This window comes from Lingula anatina, chromosome 5 (genome assembly GCF_051362555.1).
Source record: "Lingula anatina isolate TDL-2025a chromosome 5, LinAna3.0, whole genome shotgun sequence".
Lineage (NCBI taxonomy): Eukaryota > Metazoa > Brachiopoda > Lingulata > Lingulida > Lingulidae > Lingula > Lingula anatina.
Window position 1 is genome coordinate 5245489 of NC_141771.1, and position 20126 is coordinate 5265614.

Sequence of the window (20126 nt, forward strand, 5' to 3'; positions counted from 1 at the left end):
ATTCACAAGAAATCTAATTTTAACATTAATGATAAAATCAGCCCATTGTTGTTATTCACATCCAAAACAAATTTGGAAAACCTTTCAGTTCCCTTGTGGGAAGTTCACAGCGACAGCCGCGGCGACTTTTAAAGCATCTTTGACTACAAGCCTGACTACGAAGTTGTCTTCGCCTTTTATACAAAATGTCCGTGCAGCAATCTCTACCTCTTTGACATTATCTTTAACGTTTCGACTTGACATCGAATGCAGGTGAGAGACTATCAAATTTTGCATTAAAGGATAACGGTTGACAACATGCGCGCTGGTGTTCACTACCCTTATGCTGGTCTTATTTATGCCTTCGATGAAAGATCTTAAATTGACACTATTTACAACGAGCTGCATTTATGGTGGATTTTGGTTAGACCTAAGACTTGTCAGATTGGACAATTAATAATTGATACTTCTCATGGTGGTGAGTAGTATGTACATGTAGATGTAGCTTTGACCGTTTTTTGTTTAACTTTCGTTTCCGATGGCTTTGCGTTAAATAACTGCACTCAATCGATTTGGAACAGAAGTGATGCTACTGTGATAATACATTGGGAAGACAAGGCCGTGTGTTTAAAGGAAAACAATGTTGGAAAACAATTGCTTTTATTACGTCAAAATGCTTTTCCTCCTGTTTCAGCTACACTAAAACGGGTCCTGACAACCCGAAGTACAAACATCCGATCGACAACGTACTCATCGTACCATTTTGTATCCCTATATTTTGGGGTATATGCATTCCGGCCGCCGTAGTTGCTGATTTGACCGTGGCATACACGCTCACTGCTCAGGTTAGTTGTTTTAAAAAGGAGGAAACCATCTCCATTGCCTCGTACGTAGTTATATCCAGATCTATTTTTCTTAGAAAAAATGAATAAAACGACTTCATTTAACGATAGCATTTCTCGATGAATATATTGCATGCATTAGGAAATAATTTTTGAGTGAATGTTTTTAATTTAACTGTCGCAGAATGTTTTCCAGGTGAAAGGGTTCGTGTCACTTACATTGAAACGCACAGGTAGTCTCGAAGCCTCTGCAGAATGGAATCACCCTGACGACATATCTTACTCTGGTCCCTCAGTAAGTTATGGCTTATACCCCCTTTACACTGGACGGCGTCCTTTCTACGTCCTCTCTGCGACCATGAAATTTGGCATCGCTGTGGTCTTAATAAGGAAGCACGAGCACTGATTTTGTATCAGAAGAACGCTCAATGATCGGCCAGTTGTCGGCACGTAAAATATTATAATTTTTTAACTCTCAAATGGGGCCGTGCTGCTGGACGCAGAAAGGACGCCGTCCAGTGTAAAGGGGCCCTTAGCAGTATTTGCTAATGCTTCATATGTGTATCTCCAAAAACAAAAACAAAATATTTCTCTGCAGCATGACGTTATATACTTACTCGAGTGACAAATAGGTAGTCTGTTTCTGGAAAATTTTCTTACATATCCATCTTACTATATGTACAGTAAAAGGCTTGTATCATTTAGCTATATGAAAAGCATACATGATGCACATAATTTATTTCATCTATTGCTTGCAGACCCGTAATATTGCAAGCACCAGTTTCTTACCAGTTTCTCATCTCAACTTATTTATACCTTTAAGTATGCAGTAGATATACAGGTATACGTACCCACCAAAACGAGCTGATCAACAATAATTTTTCAATTGGTTTTATGCTCACAAATATGTGTTACATTTCTTAGTTCTCGCTGACCCCACTGACAAAAAGCCTCGACGGCGGGTTGGAAAAAGACGAGACATTTGTCCGAGCAGAGCTTGAAATAACTCCAGCGTTAAAAGTGCACATCCCAAACATGGCTAAAATCGCCCGTATTATACGTGCCGCATCTTTGTGGATAAGAAAGTGGTTGAAAAAATTATTTGGCGAAGCAAAATCAATACGTAAGTTTTTCGTAGGAGCATTTGAATTTTGGAAGAATTTATTGATGAGTAGTTTAATGATAACGTTTGTAGGTGCACAATAATTCCTTTATAACTGTCACGTACACATCCATACACACTTAATTGTGTTAAATCAGCCTAGCAGGATATAATTAACTGAAAATCCCAAAAGGATATTGAAGAACATATGGCGAATATGGTATTCAAAAATAGCATGTATTCCAGTCCAGATTGTATTGCCCACCTAAATGAAGAGAGCCCACTTGGAATTCTTTTTACCATGCCTACAAGCTGTATTATATTTTAATTATTTACCTATGTAAAGTCTATAAAATACTTATAATGATAACGACCCCTTTGCTTAATGCTCAAACACTCTATGTAGGTTTAATACTGTCAAGCATACAAAAGTGAGATATGGATATCGAATATCACTCGGGTACATTTACTTGGAGAGGGTTGTATAAGCGTTCAAGAATTAGTTACTTGAGAAATGAAGCGAAATTTAGAAACTCACATTTCATGCCAGTTGCTGTGAAGATGTGTATTCAATAACTTTACGTTCATTTTACTTGTTTTGAAATATTGGCACACAAAGGGGCTTAACAGAACCAATTTGAAGACACACATCATGGTATTCTTACACATTGTCTTTTGGGATCAATACTGTCAGTGCTATATACAGGTAGCTTCTTAGATAACAAAAATCCCCTTTATTTGGTTGAAATATATTGACCCACATTACCAACTTCTAGCTGGTCCAGTCATGGTGATATAATCAAAACTTAACTGACCATTCAGAATTTGATTACAGTTCCTATCGGTAGAAATAAACGAATGTCAAAATGCATAAAGGTAAATGCTCTGTATGATCTTGGATTCTTTTAAGAAATTCGCAATTTCCAGTAAGTTTCTCGTCATTTTCTGCACCCCTCATTTTCTGCGAGGTATATTGCAGCTGTGTACCATTAAAACACTCTAAAAATAACAGTTTTTAAAGGCCATTTATGGCTTGCGTGACAAGTTTACCTTTTATCATTGGCCTTCGGGCAGGAACACGCGTGTACATGTATGTTCCTGCTTTACGACATAAATGGAAGGAAAATTAATCTCTCTCTTTATATTTTCAGACATAGATCCAATCCTTGAGTTCGTCCTATCAGCACCACTAATAGGCAGAGCAGAGGCCGTTGCATGCCCCAGTGATTGCGAGAATTATCCTGAGGAAAATATCAAACTGGCAGCTCACGCGGGACTTCCCGAGAGTTATAACGGAGACCTCTACATCCGGGTACCACTTACCCAGAAAGCAATACCTTGGAAGTTGTTCAGCAAACAAGGAAACCATTTTGATTGGAGGTGGGTCTCCGGCGCCATGCAGTACTGTTTTGTTATTACTTGTTTTCAAGGGAGTAGAACCATTAGTCTAGATAAAGAAATTCTTCTCCATCCTCCGAAACACCGTTAATCCAATGAATTAAAATGACGTAATTTACAAGTGAAATGCGATATATGTTAAAAATTGAATGAGTTGGGAATGGACATTACCAACAGCATCAAGGACATTCGTTGTCTAACAACACAAATGAACTTGGTGTATTTGAATATATTGTTAGCACGTTCAGTCCAATTTAAGGATATTGTAAATCTTTATTATCATCCAGGTACCGTAAATGATTTTTCCTGCATCTTATCATTCAATAATGCATCTATCTTTGTGCTGATAAAACGATGAAAATACCCTAGAAAATATGAAATATCGGCGTTTACCTTTTTCCTTTTCAATGTATTAGCATAGGCACCTCAAAGCTTTAATCGTCAATTTAACACCTTCCTATTTTGAAGTGAGATAGCCTTCACCCCTGAACAAGATAAATTGATGAAACTTGGCAGAGTTGAACAAGGCTGTACTCCCAGAGCATTTAGATCGATCTATCCCCGCGGGGAGTCTCACTAGATTACTGTCAGATAATCCGGCTTAAATGTCCGTCCCGCCTACTACAAGCTGTAAGGGGGTAATTAACTTTGGTGTCCGCTCGGCTGACAGCTATTTAGCATGAACCCCCAGGGAGTTAGGTCGATCTAAAGTAGATCGATCTTATCTCTGGAAATGGGGTCCAAGAGTGTACAGGCCACAATCCCATGCCATCATTTTGGTTTAAATGTTGTTATGGAGTTATGGGCCCATAATTATAGATTTTCTTGAAACAAAGGCGTTATTTTGCTATATAAGCGATAAAATCTGAACTGAGACTTTTAAGAAATATCGCTGGCAGTGATTTGGAGTAGTAAATGGTGTCATTAAATCGGCGTTGAAACGGTGATCTCGGGTGCTCTGGTAAAAGAGAAATTTGAGAAACCAATTTTTCATTTTTTACCGCAAAATCGCAATTATGACATCCCCGTAAAATGAAATGTGTGTAAATGTAATTTAGTCACTGCACACTGAAGATTGATTTTTTACCCAAAATAATGTATATAAGGCAGTAAATAAGGAAATTTCGGCGACGGGTGACAATATCCTTAAGGCATTTACAATTTTATGCATATGCCAGTTGGAGGTCGTGAACGTTTTTCTATATTTTTGTTACAGAAAGTGTCTTGTATGGGATCCCTTTCCGCCATGTGAAGAGACCACAACCACTTCTACAACTACCATTACACCTCCGCCAACAGAAACTGCAACCCCTTATTCACTACCTACACCACCCGATGTAACGCCTTCAGTAGTCAGCGGTGATCCCCACATGATAACATTTGACGGGGCTAGGATTACCTTTGACGGGGCTTGCCGCTATCTTTTAACAGGCCTGTGTCCAATTTATAAGGTATGACTTTCTCCCTCCCTCCTCTTTCTAGTACTCTAACACCATCTCTCTCTCTCTCTCCCTCCCTCCCTCTCTCTGTCTCTCTCTCTCTCTCTCTAAATGATTAACAGTACGAAAAGATTCACCGTATCTGAACCTGAGGTTAATTATCACCAGTAAGTATAGTACGTACAAATTTATAGCAAAAAGTATTGTAACGTACCGCAGATGACCCATTTAATGACAGATGATAAGCACAATCAATTTTAGTCGGGTTTAACGTTGACAGACGAGCACTGACATTAACTCATATTGGAAGAAGGAAAATTAATATCGGTGCACCTGGACCTGATATTTGTTTAAAGGGAAAAATCGCCAGTCCAGACTGCCGTATTTAACGTTTTAAGATATTGCTTCTCTCTTTGGACATAACCTTGACGCCGATGTCTAAACTGTTTCATTTTTTACCTGGGGTTGAAGGTTGGCGTAGTGACATCATGAATCACATCACAGAAATAAAACGACTACACGGGTGTGAAATTGAAACACCGTTCAGGTTATTTCCGTTGTATAGTACAAATTGTTAAGTATTAGTTTTTAATAGTGCATATAAGATTCGATATTACACCATATTTGTTAACGACGATCTGCCACACAGTCCATTACAATAGCACACCGAGAGGGAAATCAGTGACGTCACATGTCAATCATTGTCCCAGTGTGACACAGACGGAGATTGATATGAAGGTAGCAGAATAATAAGAAATAATATGACTTAAAGCATGCAAAAAGAATGTCAAGTGCAAAAAGAATGTCAAGCGATATTGATATCCGAGATGTAACTCACTGTTTAATGCGTTTCTGAATAGAGTGACGTCGAATATTTCACTCTGAGCGGAAGGAATACCCAGAAAGGCCGGGGAATATTTGTGGAGGATGTCCTGCTGACTTTATATGGGCATCGACTTCACCTGTCACACGCAGGGATAGTCAGTGTAGGTTTTATGTTATTGGATACATGTGCTGAGTTTGCATACCTAGTGAAAGGCAATAAAAGTGAAATGCAATAAAAAGAAATATGTCATAACAATGAAAATAATGTTTACCGTTATTATCAGAAAAGCCTAGATGTCAGAATTAAAATCAAAAGTGTTCAGAATAAATAAATGAGAGCCGCTCAGATAGCATCTTTTTAAAACCACATCTTTTTCTTACAGGTGGATGGCAAAGAACAAAATTTGCCTTTTTGGAACGGTCGTATTAACATAACAAAGACTGTACTCGCCAACACACATGCACGGGTGTCTAAAAGGTTAATGTTAGAACCCGTGCTACGTCTGGAGACGGCCGCCATGATAAACATTACGTTTACAGTCCGTCACCCAGACAGCGATGGCCAACATCATCTGCGGATGGAAATTCCTGGGCAATATCGAGGAAAACTGTGTGGCCTGGCTCAGAATTTCAATGGTGACCCTTCTGATGACTACCGCCTGTGTGACGGACAAGACATCCGCCATATTGCGCCTGCTCAGATACGGGACCAAATCATAGCAGAGAGTTGTCGTGTTTGGGATGAGGTCGACGGTCCAAGGTGAGAGTGGGATATAGAATTTACTTCTTACCAGTTGCACGATAATATTATCTTAAATTTCAAGGCAGTGATCTCAGTCTGAGATACAAGACTCGCTGTTGTTTACTCACTTTGCTATATTATGTCTGACAACCAAATATAGAGGCGGAGTAAGTTGTAGTACTTGATACAAAACCCCCCCTGTGATATGATGCGGGTTTTGCGCTCAATTTCTGTCGTAAATTTTAGAATAAAATGGAGAAGAACTCACGCTTCTTTTTTCTGTAAAATAGAAAAAAAAGACTATGATAACCTTTATAACTTTTTATCTTCCAGCCCCATTTGTTAGACGACTTAGATGGCAACAGACGGATGTACTAAACTGGAGACTGAATTTAGCCCGACGTGGTTTTACAGAACAATCGCCAGTGCTTTGTGTTCCGATTACTTATCTTCATTCCTGAGTCAGTCTTTCAAGATAGTTGTTTAATTCAAGAAATACTTACCGGTCCTAATCCACGTAATGATTTGACTTTCAACCATTGCAATAATTGGAGAATGATTTATTGATAACTGTGAAATGGAGCGCCAGTTTTACCGAATTACTGTTAGATCACACAAATAAGTTAACAAAATTCTTATTCGTATGACTAAATGTTACTTATGCTAATTCATATTGTTCTGTGCATCACTTACGTAACTTGACCTCTACAAACAAAGGATATCTCTTGACATTTTACCTGAAAATCAGATCCAAATATCGAAAGTGGGTGCATGATCTTTTAAAGTATGACCAAAATATCAAGTGAGATACCTGGAATCAAAGTGGGATAAATTTATATTATCAAAATATTAAAGCGGGATAGCTTTATATGCTATTACCAATTTATCAAAGTGGGATAGCTTAATATTATCAAAATACCAAAGTGGGAAAGCTTTATATTATCTAAGTATCATAGTGGGATAGCTTTATATTATTTAAGCAAAATATCAAAGTGGGATAGCTTTGTGTTATGTTACCAAAATATCAAAGTGGGATAGCGTTGCATAAAATTATCAATAATCAAAGCGGGACAGTTTTATATAATATCATCAAAATTTCAAAGTGCCAAAGCTTGATTTCATATCAGTGTAATATAATGTTTGGTAGGGTTATTATTCAAAAATCAAAATGAAAGGTTTACATAATGCTGATAAAATATCATTGTGGGATCGGATGATATGATGTATATGATATGTTAAAGTGAGAAAGATAGAAATGATATTAATGAAATATCAAAGTTGGATATATTTAGATGATATCAATTCCACAAAAAATCTGAAATAAAATGGTAATGGTTAACTGTTGACTTCAATATAATTTTTACTGACGCCTGGGTTAAAAAAGGTAACATGATTTAAAATAATTTTCATCATAAATAAGCGAATTTTTTGAATTTTTTTCCGTAAATGAGGAAAAGTTTCTTATTCGGGTACATAATACTAATTGCTATATTGTCATTTGATATTTTAGGCAGAGCATGGTTTCACTATGTGGTTCTAGTGTCACTAATGTGGCACCTAATACTAGTGTTTCAATCCGGCATTGGTACCACTTACCTCATCGTGGTACTACTAATCTTACGGTACCATGCTTTAACATGACTGTGCTAATTCGCAAGGAATCTCGGTTCATTTTCTCACTGGATGGCGCCAATAGATTTCCATAACTATAGATGTCGACCTTTTTATATACTCGTGAAATAATTTACCCATTCTCGTTAAATGACACATAACACAACTGTTAAAGAGAATCACTAAGAATGTTAACAGATTTGCTGTATCAAATGTACCACCCGTACCTTAAATTTACATAGGGCGAGTGTAGATTTCCTGTAACGCATAGACAACATCCACTTGTTACCTACACGGCTGAAATAAAGTATTTTAGACTTTAAATAAATATTATTATTAAACCAAATTAATCACGTGGTCATCTATAAAAAAGTTATAAAACTTCAACTTCAAATTGTTCGTCATAAATTTGACTTATATGTCCTCTAATTCGTAAAAGTCCGCCAAATAACGCAGTTATGTGTGAAGAAGTTATCTTTATCTTTTGCTCATGTTACGACACAGTTATAGTCTTTCTTATTATTTATTAACCACCTTCCAGTTGTTACATGCGCCGCTTCTTTCATTCCTATTTCTACCTCATGCAATCTCTAGATACCGGCCTTATCCCCCGTTTAAATTACGCGCAGTTTTATACATACCATAAGAGCATGTCAATCAACTCAAATCACTCTACAAAACACTTCCCGCTCCTGTCAATTACTAACATTACATTTTTATGACTTCATTAATGCTACCCAAGCAATTAAGCAATTATTCAAATAAATTGCTGGAAATGCCCTAGAGTTATATATATAGCTCAGAAAGAAAGCATATTATATCCCTTCAATAATCATTTAATATAAAGCGATGCCCCTTGATATTTCTGTAATACCCCTGTCACACGAAAGGCAGAATGAGCAAGAATACCGTCGGACAGTTCTTTGTGCGTTCCTGGATAATCGAAGAGCATTCTAAAATTCCGAGTGCATTCCAAATATTTTTACCCATTCTTGTGGGCGGCCCGAATGTTTTGCTCATGTTAAAAACTTTCGAAGTGCATTCGAAGTGGAAAATTATCGAATGGCATTTGAATAGTATTCTAACTGCACTATGACTGTATTCTAAATATTCTCCCGGCATTCCTACAGCATTCGAAACATTCTGATCACATTCAAGGGAGAACCGAAAGGGCAAGACACTTCAAAGGTAGAATGAGCCGAAATGCAACTCGAATGCATCTCGATGGTTGCCGAAATCCTATTTCAGCCAGCAATCGAACTACATTCGTACGGTATTCGAAGTGTATTCTAAATATTCTGACTGCATTCTGACAGCATTATCGATATTCCTAGTTTTTTAACTACATTCGAGCTGCATTTGAGAGATAATACAGCCGAAATGTGCACGTATCATTCCCGGCGGATTCAAGCGCATTCTGAGTATTCCAACGGCATTCTTACAATAATTTTTGTCAATTTGAAATTTCTTCCCGAATGTAGTACGAATTTTTTAATTCAGTCATTCCGACTGGTTCTGCTTGATTCCTGCTGATTCCGAATAAGTGCTTAAGTTATGTTATTTGAAATCATATAGTGGCAATAGGGCGAGATTTGCAGCACAGATATGACTTTAAATGCATCTTTAAGATGCATGTGAAGCGAAAGTGAATATCCTGTGACGTATACAAATTACAGACTTGACATTTAATATGGAATTTTTTTTCCAAATCATTTTTCTTGAGTTTTTTTTTTTTTTTTTCATTTCGCTGACTGATAAATAAATAAGGATTAAAATCGTGTTTTTTTAAAAATAACTTTTATTTATCTTTTTGGTGTCATTGTGACATCAGTTCATTAATTATATTCGCCAGTGAAGCAAACAAAAATACATTGCATATTCTATGTCATACGTCCGTAACCTGAGCCTCACGCTCATGTGTCCACTCAGTATCTGTAAGACAAGCGGTTTCTCGTTAAATGACATTCGTCATAACTGTAAATTAATATCTCTGAGACATGTGAACAGATTTGATTTAGCAAATATATCCCCTGGACCTCACAGTAACATACGAAGGCAGCGTGCATTCCTGGTAACGCATATAGACCGCGTCTACTAGTTTCTTTTTTGGCAGAATAAAGTCGACATGCCAAGAGATAGACCGAATTACTCACTCACTCAGCCACAAAAGAGCTTTCAAACTGCATCTTCTTCTTGTTTCTGGTCTTAAATTTGACCTACTCCGTTCTTCCAGCATAATACTCTATGGGAAATAGCTTCGAGTTTTTGTCACCCTCGAGGGTAAACAGTCGGCACCTTGTCGTTGACTTCTCTTGATAGACGTAATAGTATATGCAATATATAGATTTGACACGTAGATACTCGAACGCAGTCGTTGTGCAACTGAGTTTTGCAGAAATAACGCTATATAAGGAGCCCCTATCAACTTGCTACATAGTTTAGATGATCGCCATCACTTGCAAACACCGAAAGATGGTTCCCTATCTATGTGTTAGTCAAAGAGAAATTAAATTACACTTAAGCCTAGATTACATTGCCAATCCTTCGGATTCCCGGCCTCCGTAGCCCTTAAAGCTTTGCCAAGCTCCAATTAAAAAAATTAAAAATCTATATGCCATGGGCCGTATCATTGTCAGCGGCGAGCGCTGATTCTTAGCTGAGACAATGTGGACCTCCGCGATTATGAAAAGTCACCACACAGTTTTCGGTCTTAAAATCTTTCTTAAATTTCGTATACGATCTCAGCCTTCCGTTTTTCTTTCTTGCCTCCCCCAACCGATAGTCGTGCATTCTTTCGAAGGAAACCCGGATATCTTTGCTGAAGCATTATTTAAGTTTCTTAAGGGCCTATCTCAACACCATAAAGGAATGGCGAGAAAAAGAATCACAAATCGACCTTGGGGTCAATCCAAAAATACCGGTCCAATGGCAAGACCCCATTTCATAAAGCCCCTCTCATGCTACATTAAAAGCAAGGGGTTTCACTGCTCTCAAAACGACGAAGACTCCGAAAGCGTTTATCGTGGATTTCTACCGATGTAGAATGTGGGGTTTACAAAAGATGAACCCAGGGCGTAGCATGGCACGCGTAGATTGTTTTTAAAATATGTGTATTTAAAGTTTATGCACCCTTTTTTAAAACCATGTAGCTATTTCACAACAACTGGTTTCTAACCAATCAAGGTGACATCCGAACGTGAGGTCAACGCTCATAGCAACGTGAAAATGTCTCTACTCCAAGTCGCAGTTGCTGCATTTCCCGATACGCCTATGCTACTGTGCGCACTCGTGGTGCTTTTCCTCCTTATTCTATGGAAACAACACAAGACTAACGGCCTCCCCCCGGGTCCCTGGGGTCTCCCAGTGGTCGGGGTTCTCCCCTTCCTCGGGAGAGATCCTCACCTCGTCATGATGGGATGGGCTAAGAAGTATGGCGACATATTCAGCGTTAGAATGGGAACCAAGACAACAGTTATATTGAACGGTTATGAAGCTATCCAAGACGTGTTTCAGAGAAAGGGAGCGTTGACTTCTGGAAGACCGCGTATTCCGACTTTTGATTTTCTCCATGGGAGAGGTGAGTACGTAATACATGTTGGACTGCATTGCCCTCTTTAAATGTGTTAAATAGTGACTTACAGGAGTTAAGTAAGGTTGACAGTACATGTAGTGTCATCATGAGCATTATCATGATGACACTACCCCTTGGGCAAATTGCCGTATAATTTAAACCGACCTAATATTCGAATTTGAAATACGTTAACTGTGCAATGATATCGGGTTGTTTACCAAGGCTTTCACAAACTATAGTTATGCCGACATTTTATTGATATATCACTGAGAAACATTTTCGTCATGTTCTGTCTGCCGCTACACCATACTTAAGCTTATAATCTATATTAAATCTTCAACAAGTGGATGCAGAGAGATTGCCAAAATTCTGGTGTCTTATTACTGTCAGTCGTTATGAAAAACAGTTTACGTGATACCCCCACTCCCATGCGTGCTTGTGTACAGCGATTATATAATGTAGTCACAGCTTCATGACACCTGTTGTGGGTTCACGTAGAAGAAATAAAACAACTCGGAGGGGAAGGAGAAGGTCAAGTTTGTGTAGTAAAAAAGACGGAAAAAGAAGAAAAATAGGAACATTATGTTGCATGTACAGTATTTACTACAAACAACCGATTAAACAAAGCATTGCTTATACATTGCTTACTAATACCACGGCTGGGCTTCGAACAACAGGATAATTGCACTTGTAGTATCTATATACAGGCTTCGGTGCTTTTATCCTATTGTTGGAAGCGCCATCTGTGGTATTAGTCTGTTACACCTACTCGACAACCACTGTATGCGACATACAACAGTGGAGCTATTTCGGCTGCGCCTACATATAATTACGCTCTTGTATGTCGTATAGTGATGATGATACAGTGGACGATTTTGTTGTAACTTTTACATACATGTAGGTCAAGGTTGATTATTAGCTTGTGAATATGACTCAAACATGCATGAGCTGAGACTGTGCTGTGCATAGTACACTGGCAAAGACAAGATATAGAGATTTTATTTAGATTTACACGTTTGACGGTCTCATGTCTATTGTTTTTTTTAATGTGAGCAATTTTGAGACAAAATCAAGAATCTGTTTGGTTGAAAAATATATGTGGTTCCATGAAAATAGCATCTGAACACTATTATTCATTTGGGTGAAATACGACGAAAAGTGTACATTTCTGTTCCACATTTCACATTCATATCGATTAGTTAACAACAAATGTACTATAGAAAATACAATTTTTTTAAGTAATGATTCCCCTACCAAAAAGTGTCACCCCTATCGCATTTGTGTACAACTCTAGCCTAGCCTATCGAAAACAGCATCTGCATTTTTTCTTTTTAGGTATTTTATGCGCCGATTACTGTGCGCGGCAGAGGGCTCAGCGAGAATTTACCTTAAAATACCTAGCAAAAGCTGACACCGAGAAACAAACTGAGGATGAGATAGACGCTCTGCTGCAGTACATCCGAGATACAAATGGCGAACCTTTTGATTTCAACAGCACCATCAGTGCCACCATATCCAACATCATAGAGAGTATCTTGTTCGGAAGCAAACTTGAGCAAGAAGGCCCAAATGTCAAAATTTTGGTCGATTCAATACAAGCTGCATCCAGATTAAGCGCCCAGGCCTCGTTTCAGAACTTCCTGCCATTTCTTTCGTTTTTACCGCAGTGTAGAAATGGAAACGAGGCATGGAAGGTATTTGCAAGCCACGTCACAAGGCTGCTGGAACGGCACATATTGGGTTATGATGCACGCGCCACGAGAGGCCTGGTCGATGCTTTTCTGCACCAATCAAAACGCGGTGACTCGGAGAATTATTTTGCCTTCAATGATGATGATCTAATAGCAAACTGCCAGACGCTGTATATTGGGGGATCGGAAACCACTTCGACCACATTAACTTGGGGAATGTTGTTCCTCTTATCAAACCCTGACGTCTGTGAAAAGATCAATGCAGAATTGGAAGAAGTCGTAGGAAAGACACGACGCCCCAGTCTTGCCGACAGGCCGAATCTCCCCTACGTTAACGCTACGCTAATGGAAATACAACGCTGCAATTATATTGGACCGCTGTCGCTTCCTCATAAAGCTATACGTGATACCACTATTAATGGCTACGTGATTCCTGAGGGAACAACAATTCTGGCAAACTTTTGGTCTGTGTTCATGAATGAAAAAAATTGGCCCAATCCTCGTGAATTTCGACCTTCAAGGTTTTTAGACGAAGATGGAAACTTGAAAAAGATCGAGACTTTCATCCCCTTTTCCCTAGGTAATATTTTGAAAACATCCTAAACCTTATTTCATTTATCCCATTTTATTAGCGATTTTTTTCAATACTTGATTCGCCACCTTCCGAGCTAATGACATTTTCCGCCCCAGTCAAAGACACGATGTAACCGAGTGTTTTTATATTTTCATAGCATGGCAACAATGACAAAGATAATCAGTTTTCCAAAATTTTATTCAGTTCAATTGTGGCATATAAAGTCATTTATCGACCTGACGGTGGCATAATAAGGTATACAAAAAGAAGGCATATGTAAGAAGACGGCATATATAAGGCCCCCTGACAGACAACTTCGGACAACGCCTAGAGCACACAACTGCACACAACACACGTGCCTCTTGGTCTCTGCACACACAGTGAATGAATACATATACAAGGTCAAATTCACCACGTGACTTCCAGAGTTACCGGAAGTTACATAAACTGCTAAATATTCATGAGTGTCTTGTCACTTGTCACATTGACATATACAATATTGTAAAATTTTGGCAGACATGTCATTCGAGCATGATCGGTGTACTCTATAACAAGCAGTTTCTCTGTTCTTTTTATACAAATTACAACTGAATACAAATTAGAAATTAAAACACAAGGGGCAATTTAATTCGAATACAAATATTTATATTTTTGTTGTTCAAGGAAAACGCTCCTGCCCGGGAGAGACTGTTGCTCGTCAGGAAATGTTTCTGGTCGTTACTGCTTTGGTTCAGGCATTCACGTTCCACGTGCCAGAGGGAGAGGCGATTCCAGATCCAGATGGTAGTTTAGGACTCATGTACGAGCCCCCGAGATACCGGGTATGTGCCAGACCAAGGGACTAATTTAAATCGCGACTCCTAGCCACCGGGAGTGCTGTGAGGATATGTGGAAGATAGCATACGTAATAAATTTTGAAGAAATAAATTTTGAAATGCTGTCGCCTCCATGAATGTATATATTTTTGTCCCTTTCGTTTGGGGGAGCAAACAACTTTCTGCGCTTGATTGTTTGTTGGTTAATTAACAATGTGAGATGAATTCGGCTGATGACCACACCCACCAAATCCGTTTGGGAAAATAATTCACATACCCATTTTGCTGAAGCTCTTGGTGACATGCAGACATAAGGGAATACTGAGTACTTGATTTCACATGCTCGCTCACCCGATGAGGCGTTACCCTTACTTGATGAACTGTTCACAAATGCTACCGAAAAATGGAGAAAATACACCTCATCTCCCCCCCCCCCACCAAAAAGAGCAGTGACTTAAAATCACTTTCTTTCCTTTTCAAATATTTAGCAGAACTACGAAGAAAGAAATCCTTTGACTTTTCAGTCAAAGCGTCCTATTATTTATCGCATTTACGCATTTGAATATCGCATTATATAACATACCAAAAATACAGTGATAAATAGTTGAATTATATGCATATCCGGATAATATCCAAATACAGATTCCCCTGTCTGTTAAATATGGTAATTTAAACTATGGGTTCATTTCCTATACACTGTAAGATCCATGTCGGTTACTTCTTTGTTTTTTTTTTTTTACTTTTCTTTTTTTGCATATTTTTCAGTTTTTTTTCCCATATGAAGTATTTTCATAACCGATAACCCCTGCACATAGACTTCAGGCCATATGGCAGATAAAGATGAGAAAAATTATGAGTCTCCGTGTAAGTTATGTTGCTATGGCAACATTCAGGAAAAAATGGTTCTTTTTTATCTTTATAGTGCATTTCAAAGTTTTCTCTGCAAATGAAGAATTTTCATTGTGTCACTCACTACACCAGATCATCAGTATATTTATTTATTTATTTATTTATTTATTTATCTTTCTGGTGCCAATATACTTTTCACTATGACTATTTTCTAATAACATGTATTCAATATTATAAGCAAATATTTACAAATGAGGTTCTCATGCAAAACAACATTACTATACAGTATAATTAGTTGGTTTAATTACTTAATAAGTTGGTGGTTGATTCAGAATCTGCTTTTTTTATTGTTGCATATTGTTATTTATAGTATTTATATCATGTGACTGCAGAAATCATTTAAATTGTTCATTTGCATTTATATTTGTTCTAGTTCTTAAAGTTTCCATTGTTGTTGTGCATGTAGTATTTTAGCAGGGAATGTAAAACTGGGTTCCCATACCTACATGTAGATCCATCTACTGGTAACAGGATCGATCCATCTCCGAGGGGTTTCTCGCTAAATTGCTTTCAGCTTAGGCGGCTTAGATGTCTGGCACGCCTACTGAAGCTGCTAAACGATAACTAATTACTCCTTACGCGTGACAGACATCTGAGACGCTTAAGCTGAAAGCAATTTAGCCCTCGGGGATGGATCGATTCACAGTTAGTATGATAGGGTCTGGGAATGGTCCCTAATTCGTTTTCAACTTCTCTGTCCAGTGGACAATGCCTTTGAATTTAGGTATCTGCCTCTGTGGATTTCTAATTTACTACATTTTTCTGAATTTTGCTAAATTTTGGAAATCACATTTAGGTAGCGGCGCTGTCGTGTATGTTTCCCATACATAACTTGATTCGGCCCATTTTCATGTGCATCAAAATCGGGACATAAGTAACCTCAGCACCTGTGCTACATTTCATGGGGCACAGTTGGGACAAAGAAGGCGAAGACATGTAGTTACTCGGTTCACACATTATTTTAAGTGTGCTTGTGTGAAAAAGAAAATGTCAGGGTTATCAATAAATTCCACGTACTTTCGTCTGGGGAGTTCACCCCTTGAGTTTATCAGAATCAAGCGCGCACCCTCTGAAGGGTTTTCCTGCGTCAGTAGCGACCACCCGATCGGCCAATGTTGCTGCTATTACGAAGTTCATTTTCTGTGTCCGCAACTTGAGCCTCACGCTCATGTGTCCACTCAGTATCTGTAAGACAAGCGGTTTCTCGTTAAATTATATCGTCATTACTGTAAATTGGTATCTATGAGACATGTGAACAGACTTGCTTTAGCAAATATACCCTCTGAACCTCACAGTAACATACGAAGGCAGCGTGCATTCCTGGTAACGCATATAGACCGCGTCTACTAGTTTCTTTTTTGGCAGAAATAAGTCGACACGCCAAGAGATAGACCGAATTTCTCACTCTCTCAGCCACAAAAGAACTTTCAAACTGCATCTTCTTATTGTTCCTGGTCTTAAATTTGACCTACTCCGTTCTTCCAGCATAATACTCTATTGGAAATAGCTTCGAGTTTTTGTCACCCTTGAGGGTAAACAGTCGGCACCTTGTCGTTGACTTCTCTTGATAGACGTAATAGTATATGCAATATATATAGATTTGACACGTAGATACTCGAACGCAGTCGTTGTGCAACTGAGTTTCGCAGAAATAACGCTATATAAGAAGGGACCCCGTATCAACTTGCTACATAGTTTAGATGATCGCCATCACTCGCAAACACCGAAGATGGTTCCCTATCTATGTGTTAGTCAAAGAGAAATTAAATTAAACTTAAGCCTAGATTACATTTGCCAATCGTTCGGATTCCCGGCCTCCCTAGCCCTTAAAGCTTTGCCAAGCTCCAATTAAAAAAATTAAAAATCTTTATGCCATGGGCCGTATCATTGTCAGCGGCGAGCTCTGATTCTTAGCTGAGACAATGTGGACCTCCGCGATTATCAAAGGTCATCACACAGTTTTCGGTCTTAAAATCTTTCTTAAATTTCGTATACGATCACACATCGACCTCGGGGTCAATCCAAAAATACCGGTCCAATGGCAAGACTCCATTTCATAGAGCCCCTCTCATGCTACATTAAAAGCAAGGGGTTTCACTGCTCTCAAAACGACGAAGACTCCGAAAGCGTTTATCGTGGATTTCTACCGATGTAGAATGTGGGGTTAACAAAAGATGAACCCAGGGCGTAGCCGCGGGAGTTTAGTGTAAGTGGAGTGAGTCAGAGTGTGATTTGACGGATGTCTCTATTTTATTTTAAATTTTTAATGCACGCGTGGGGTATTTTGTTTCGTATCCCCCCCCCTTTATTTTATTGACTCCATTGGACCCTATGGGGATTTAACAACATCCGTTTTGAATACTTTAACCAATTTTGATGGGGTGTTTTGCTTTATGGTAGACTTGTATGGCACGCGTAGATTGTTTTTAAAATATGTGTATTTAAAGTTTATGCACCCTTTTTTAAAATCATGTAGCTATTTTACAACAACCGGTGTCTAACCAATCAAGGTGACATCCGAACGTGAGGTCAACGCTCATAGCAACGTGAAAATGACTCTACTCTAAGTCGCAGTTGCTGCTTTTCCCGATACGCCTATGCTATTGTGCGACTCCTAGCCACCGGGATTGCTGTGAGGATATGTGGAAGATTACAAAAGTAATGAATTTTGAAGAAATAAATTTTGAAATGCTGTCGCCTCCATGAACATATAAGAGCAGATCCTTCGAATATTTCTGGCCCTCTCGTGTGGGGAGCAAACAACTTTCTGCGCTTGAATGCTTGTGGGTTAATTGATGTTGTGAGATTAATTCAGCTGATGTCCAAATCACCCATTTGGTTTGGGAAAATAATTCACTTACTTATTTTGCTGAAGCTCTTGGTGACAAAGAGAGTACTGGTTACTTTAAGTCACAATTGCTCATCCGATGAGGCGTTACCCTTAGTTAATTAAACGTTCCCAAATCGAAAAATGGAGAAAAAACACCTCGTCCCCCCTCCAAAGAAAGCAAAAAGGGCTTTAAATCACTTACTTTCCTTTTCAAATTTTAAGCTGAGCTACAAAGAAAGAAATCATTTGACTTTTCAGGCAATGCGTCCTGCTATTTATCGCATTTACACGGTACAATATGAGCGAAAAATGAATATAAAGTTAACTACATCAAGCTGGAATCCATGGAATATTTGAAAAAAAACGCATATACAGTTAAATGAACTGTGTGTCAAATAATAAAAATTGGAGAAATTGGAGGCAATGAACTCGAGTCTCAATCGGCATTTTCTGCTCATTCATCACGACAGAAGCTAAAGACGAAGTATGTGCTCGCTGCACAGAGCACTGAAGAAAACACAGACATAAACAAATCAATTGCCTGGCTAAGATTACAACTTATTAAGCTGTACTTGAAGCAGCTCTCATTTTTAGCCAACTTTTTAGTCCATCTGCAACACTACAGGCTTCAGTCTTTGTGGATATGCTGTAGTCACGCCTCTCTCTCTCTCTCTCTCTCTCTCTCTCAGCGTAGCCATGTTGTAAACGACACTAAAATATTTCTAAATTATGTAATACCTTTGACAGCCCTCATTTTCCTAATGAAGTATGCCTGTCAGAAGACGAAATATTGGCTGTCAAAATTCAGTTAAATTTTTTATAGCTATTGGCAAATGGAACTTTCTTTGTTTATTGAAATCAAGCTGCACAGCAATGTTACAGACGTAACATACAAACACATAAATAGCTACATAGAGTTTAATAACTTTTTACTTGCTCATTTGTCACACTCCATTTTTAACAGTGTCTAGGATTTGAAGTCGCACGCTACTAGTACTTGTAACGCATCCAACAGACATATCTAACTTTTTAACACAGTGTATTGTAAGATGAAAAGGTTTTAGAACATACTCTGGGCACGACTTACCCTAAACATATTGGATTTCAATTCCGAGAACTACTACTATTCCTATCACACTGGCAATACACCTAGGAAAAGGAGGGTGTGTAACTTGAACTGAATATGTTCATAAACAGTAAGCTAAGTAACAACAGTCTTTGCTTCAGGCAGTCATTGTGGATAAGCTCGTGGTGCCGCCGCCCCCGCGTTTGTCGTAAACGAAACTGTACTCCCTTGTTCCCGGTACTCCTTTACTCCCTGTAGCACGAGTTTCTTCTCGCGCTATTAAGACCAGAGCATCTTTCCAATCCAAGCAGCAAAAAGTTCCTTTCAACATTATGAATATTTTATATCAATAATACCGAAACCACAATGCTGCTGACAACATAACTCGGTGAACGTACACGCGTGTTTCCCTTGCAGACACCGCTGCCCAGAATATGTGGGTAGTATGCCGGTTAATAACAGCACGATGAACGCGTTAGAGCATGAAATACTGTGAACTATTACGGTGACAGATTGGTAAGAATCTTAGAAAATGCATTTAGGCCTCAAGGCTTGAAACGGTATTACAGTATTACCAAGCGGTGTGTATTTAAAAACTGAGACAGTGACAGCATAAGCGGGACTGAAGTTTGAGCTGTGTTTAGCCCATATATATATATATATATATATATATATATATATATATATATATATATATATATATATATACGTGAATACTGGGGAAAATTGTAT

The 20126-nt window shown here is 38.5% G+C and overlaps 2 protein-coding genes and 1 long non-coding RNA gene across 3 annotated transcripts; all 3 read left to right on the forward strand.

Annotated features, from left to right (window-relative positions):
- The first annotated feature begins 92 nt into the window (after positions 1-92).
- On the forward strand, positions 93-1089 carry LOC147761516 (uncharacterized). Its single transcript, XR_015334452.1, has 3 exons — positions 93-252; positions 674-824; positions 1018-1089. It is a non-coding gene; the product is annotated as an uncharacterized LOC147761516 (long non-coding RNA).
- A 1700-nt stretch (positions 1090-2789) lies between these two features.
- On the forward strand, positions 2790-7433 carry LOC147761517 (uncharacterized). Its single transcript, XM_087013237.1, has 6 exons — positions 2790-2799; positions 3075-3303; positions 4538-4772; positions 5621-5746; positions 5969-6345; positions 6661-7433. The coding sequence occupies exons 1-6, from the start codon at positions 2790-2792 to the stop codon at positions 6671-6673; spliced, it is 990 nt and encodes a 329-aa protein (XP_086869363.1). The 3' UTR covers positions 6674-7433.
- A 3710-nt stretch (positions 7434-11143) lies between these two features.
- On the forward strand, positions 11144-16519 carry LOC106162734 (cytochrome P450 2J4). The gene is made up of 3 exons (XM_087014281.1): positions 11144-11515; positions 12845-13780; positions 14438-16519. The coding sequence occupies exons 1-3, from the start codon at positions 11164-11166 to the stop codon at positions 14617-14619; spliced, it is 1470 nt and encodes a 489-aa protein (XP_086870407.1). The 5' UTR covers positions 11144-11163; the 3' UTR covers positions 14620-16519.
- The last annotated feature ends 3607 nt before the right edge of the window (positions 16520-20126 follow it).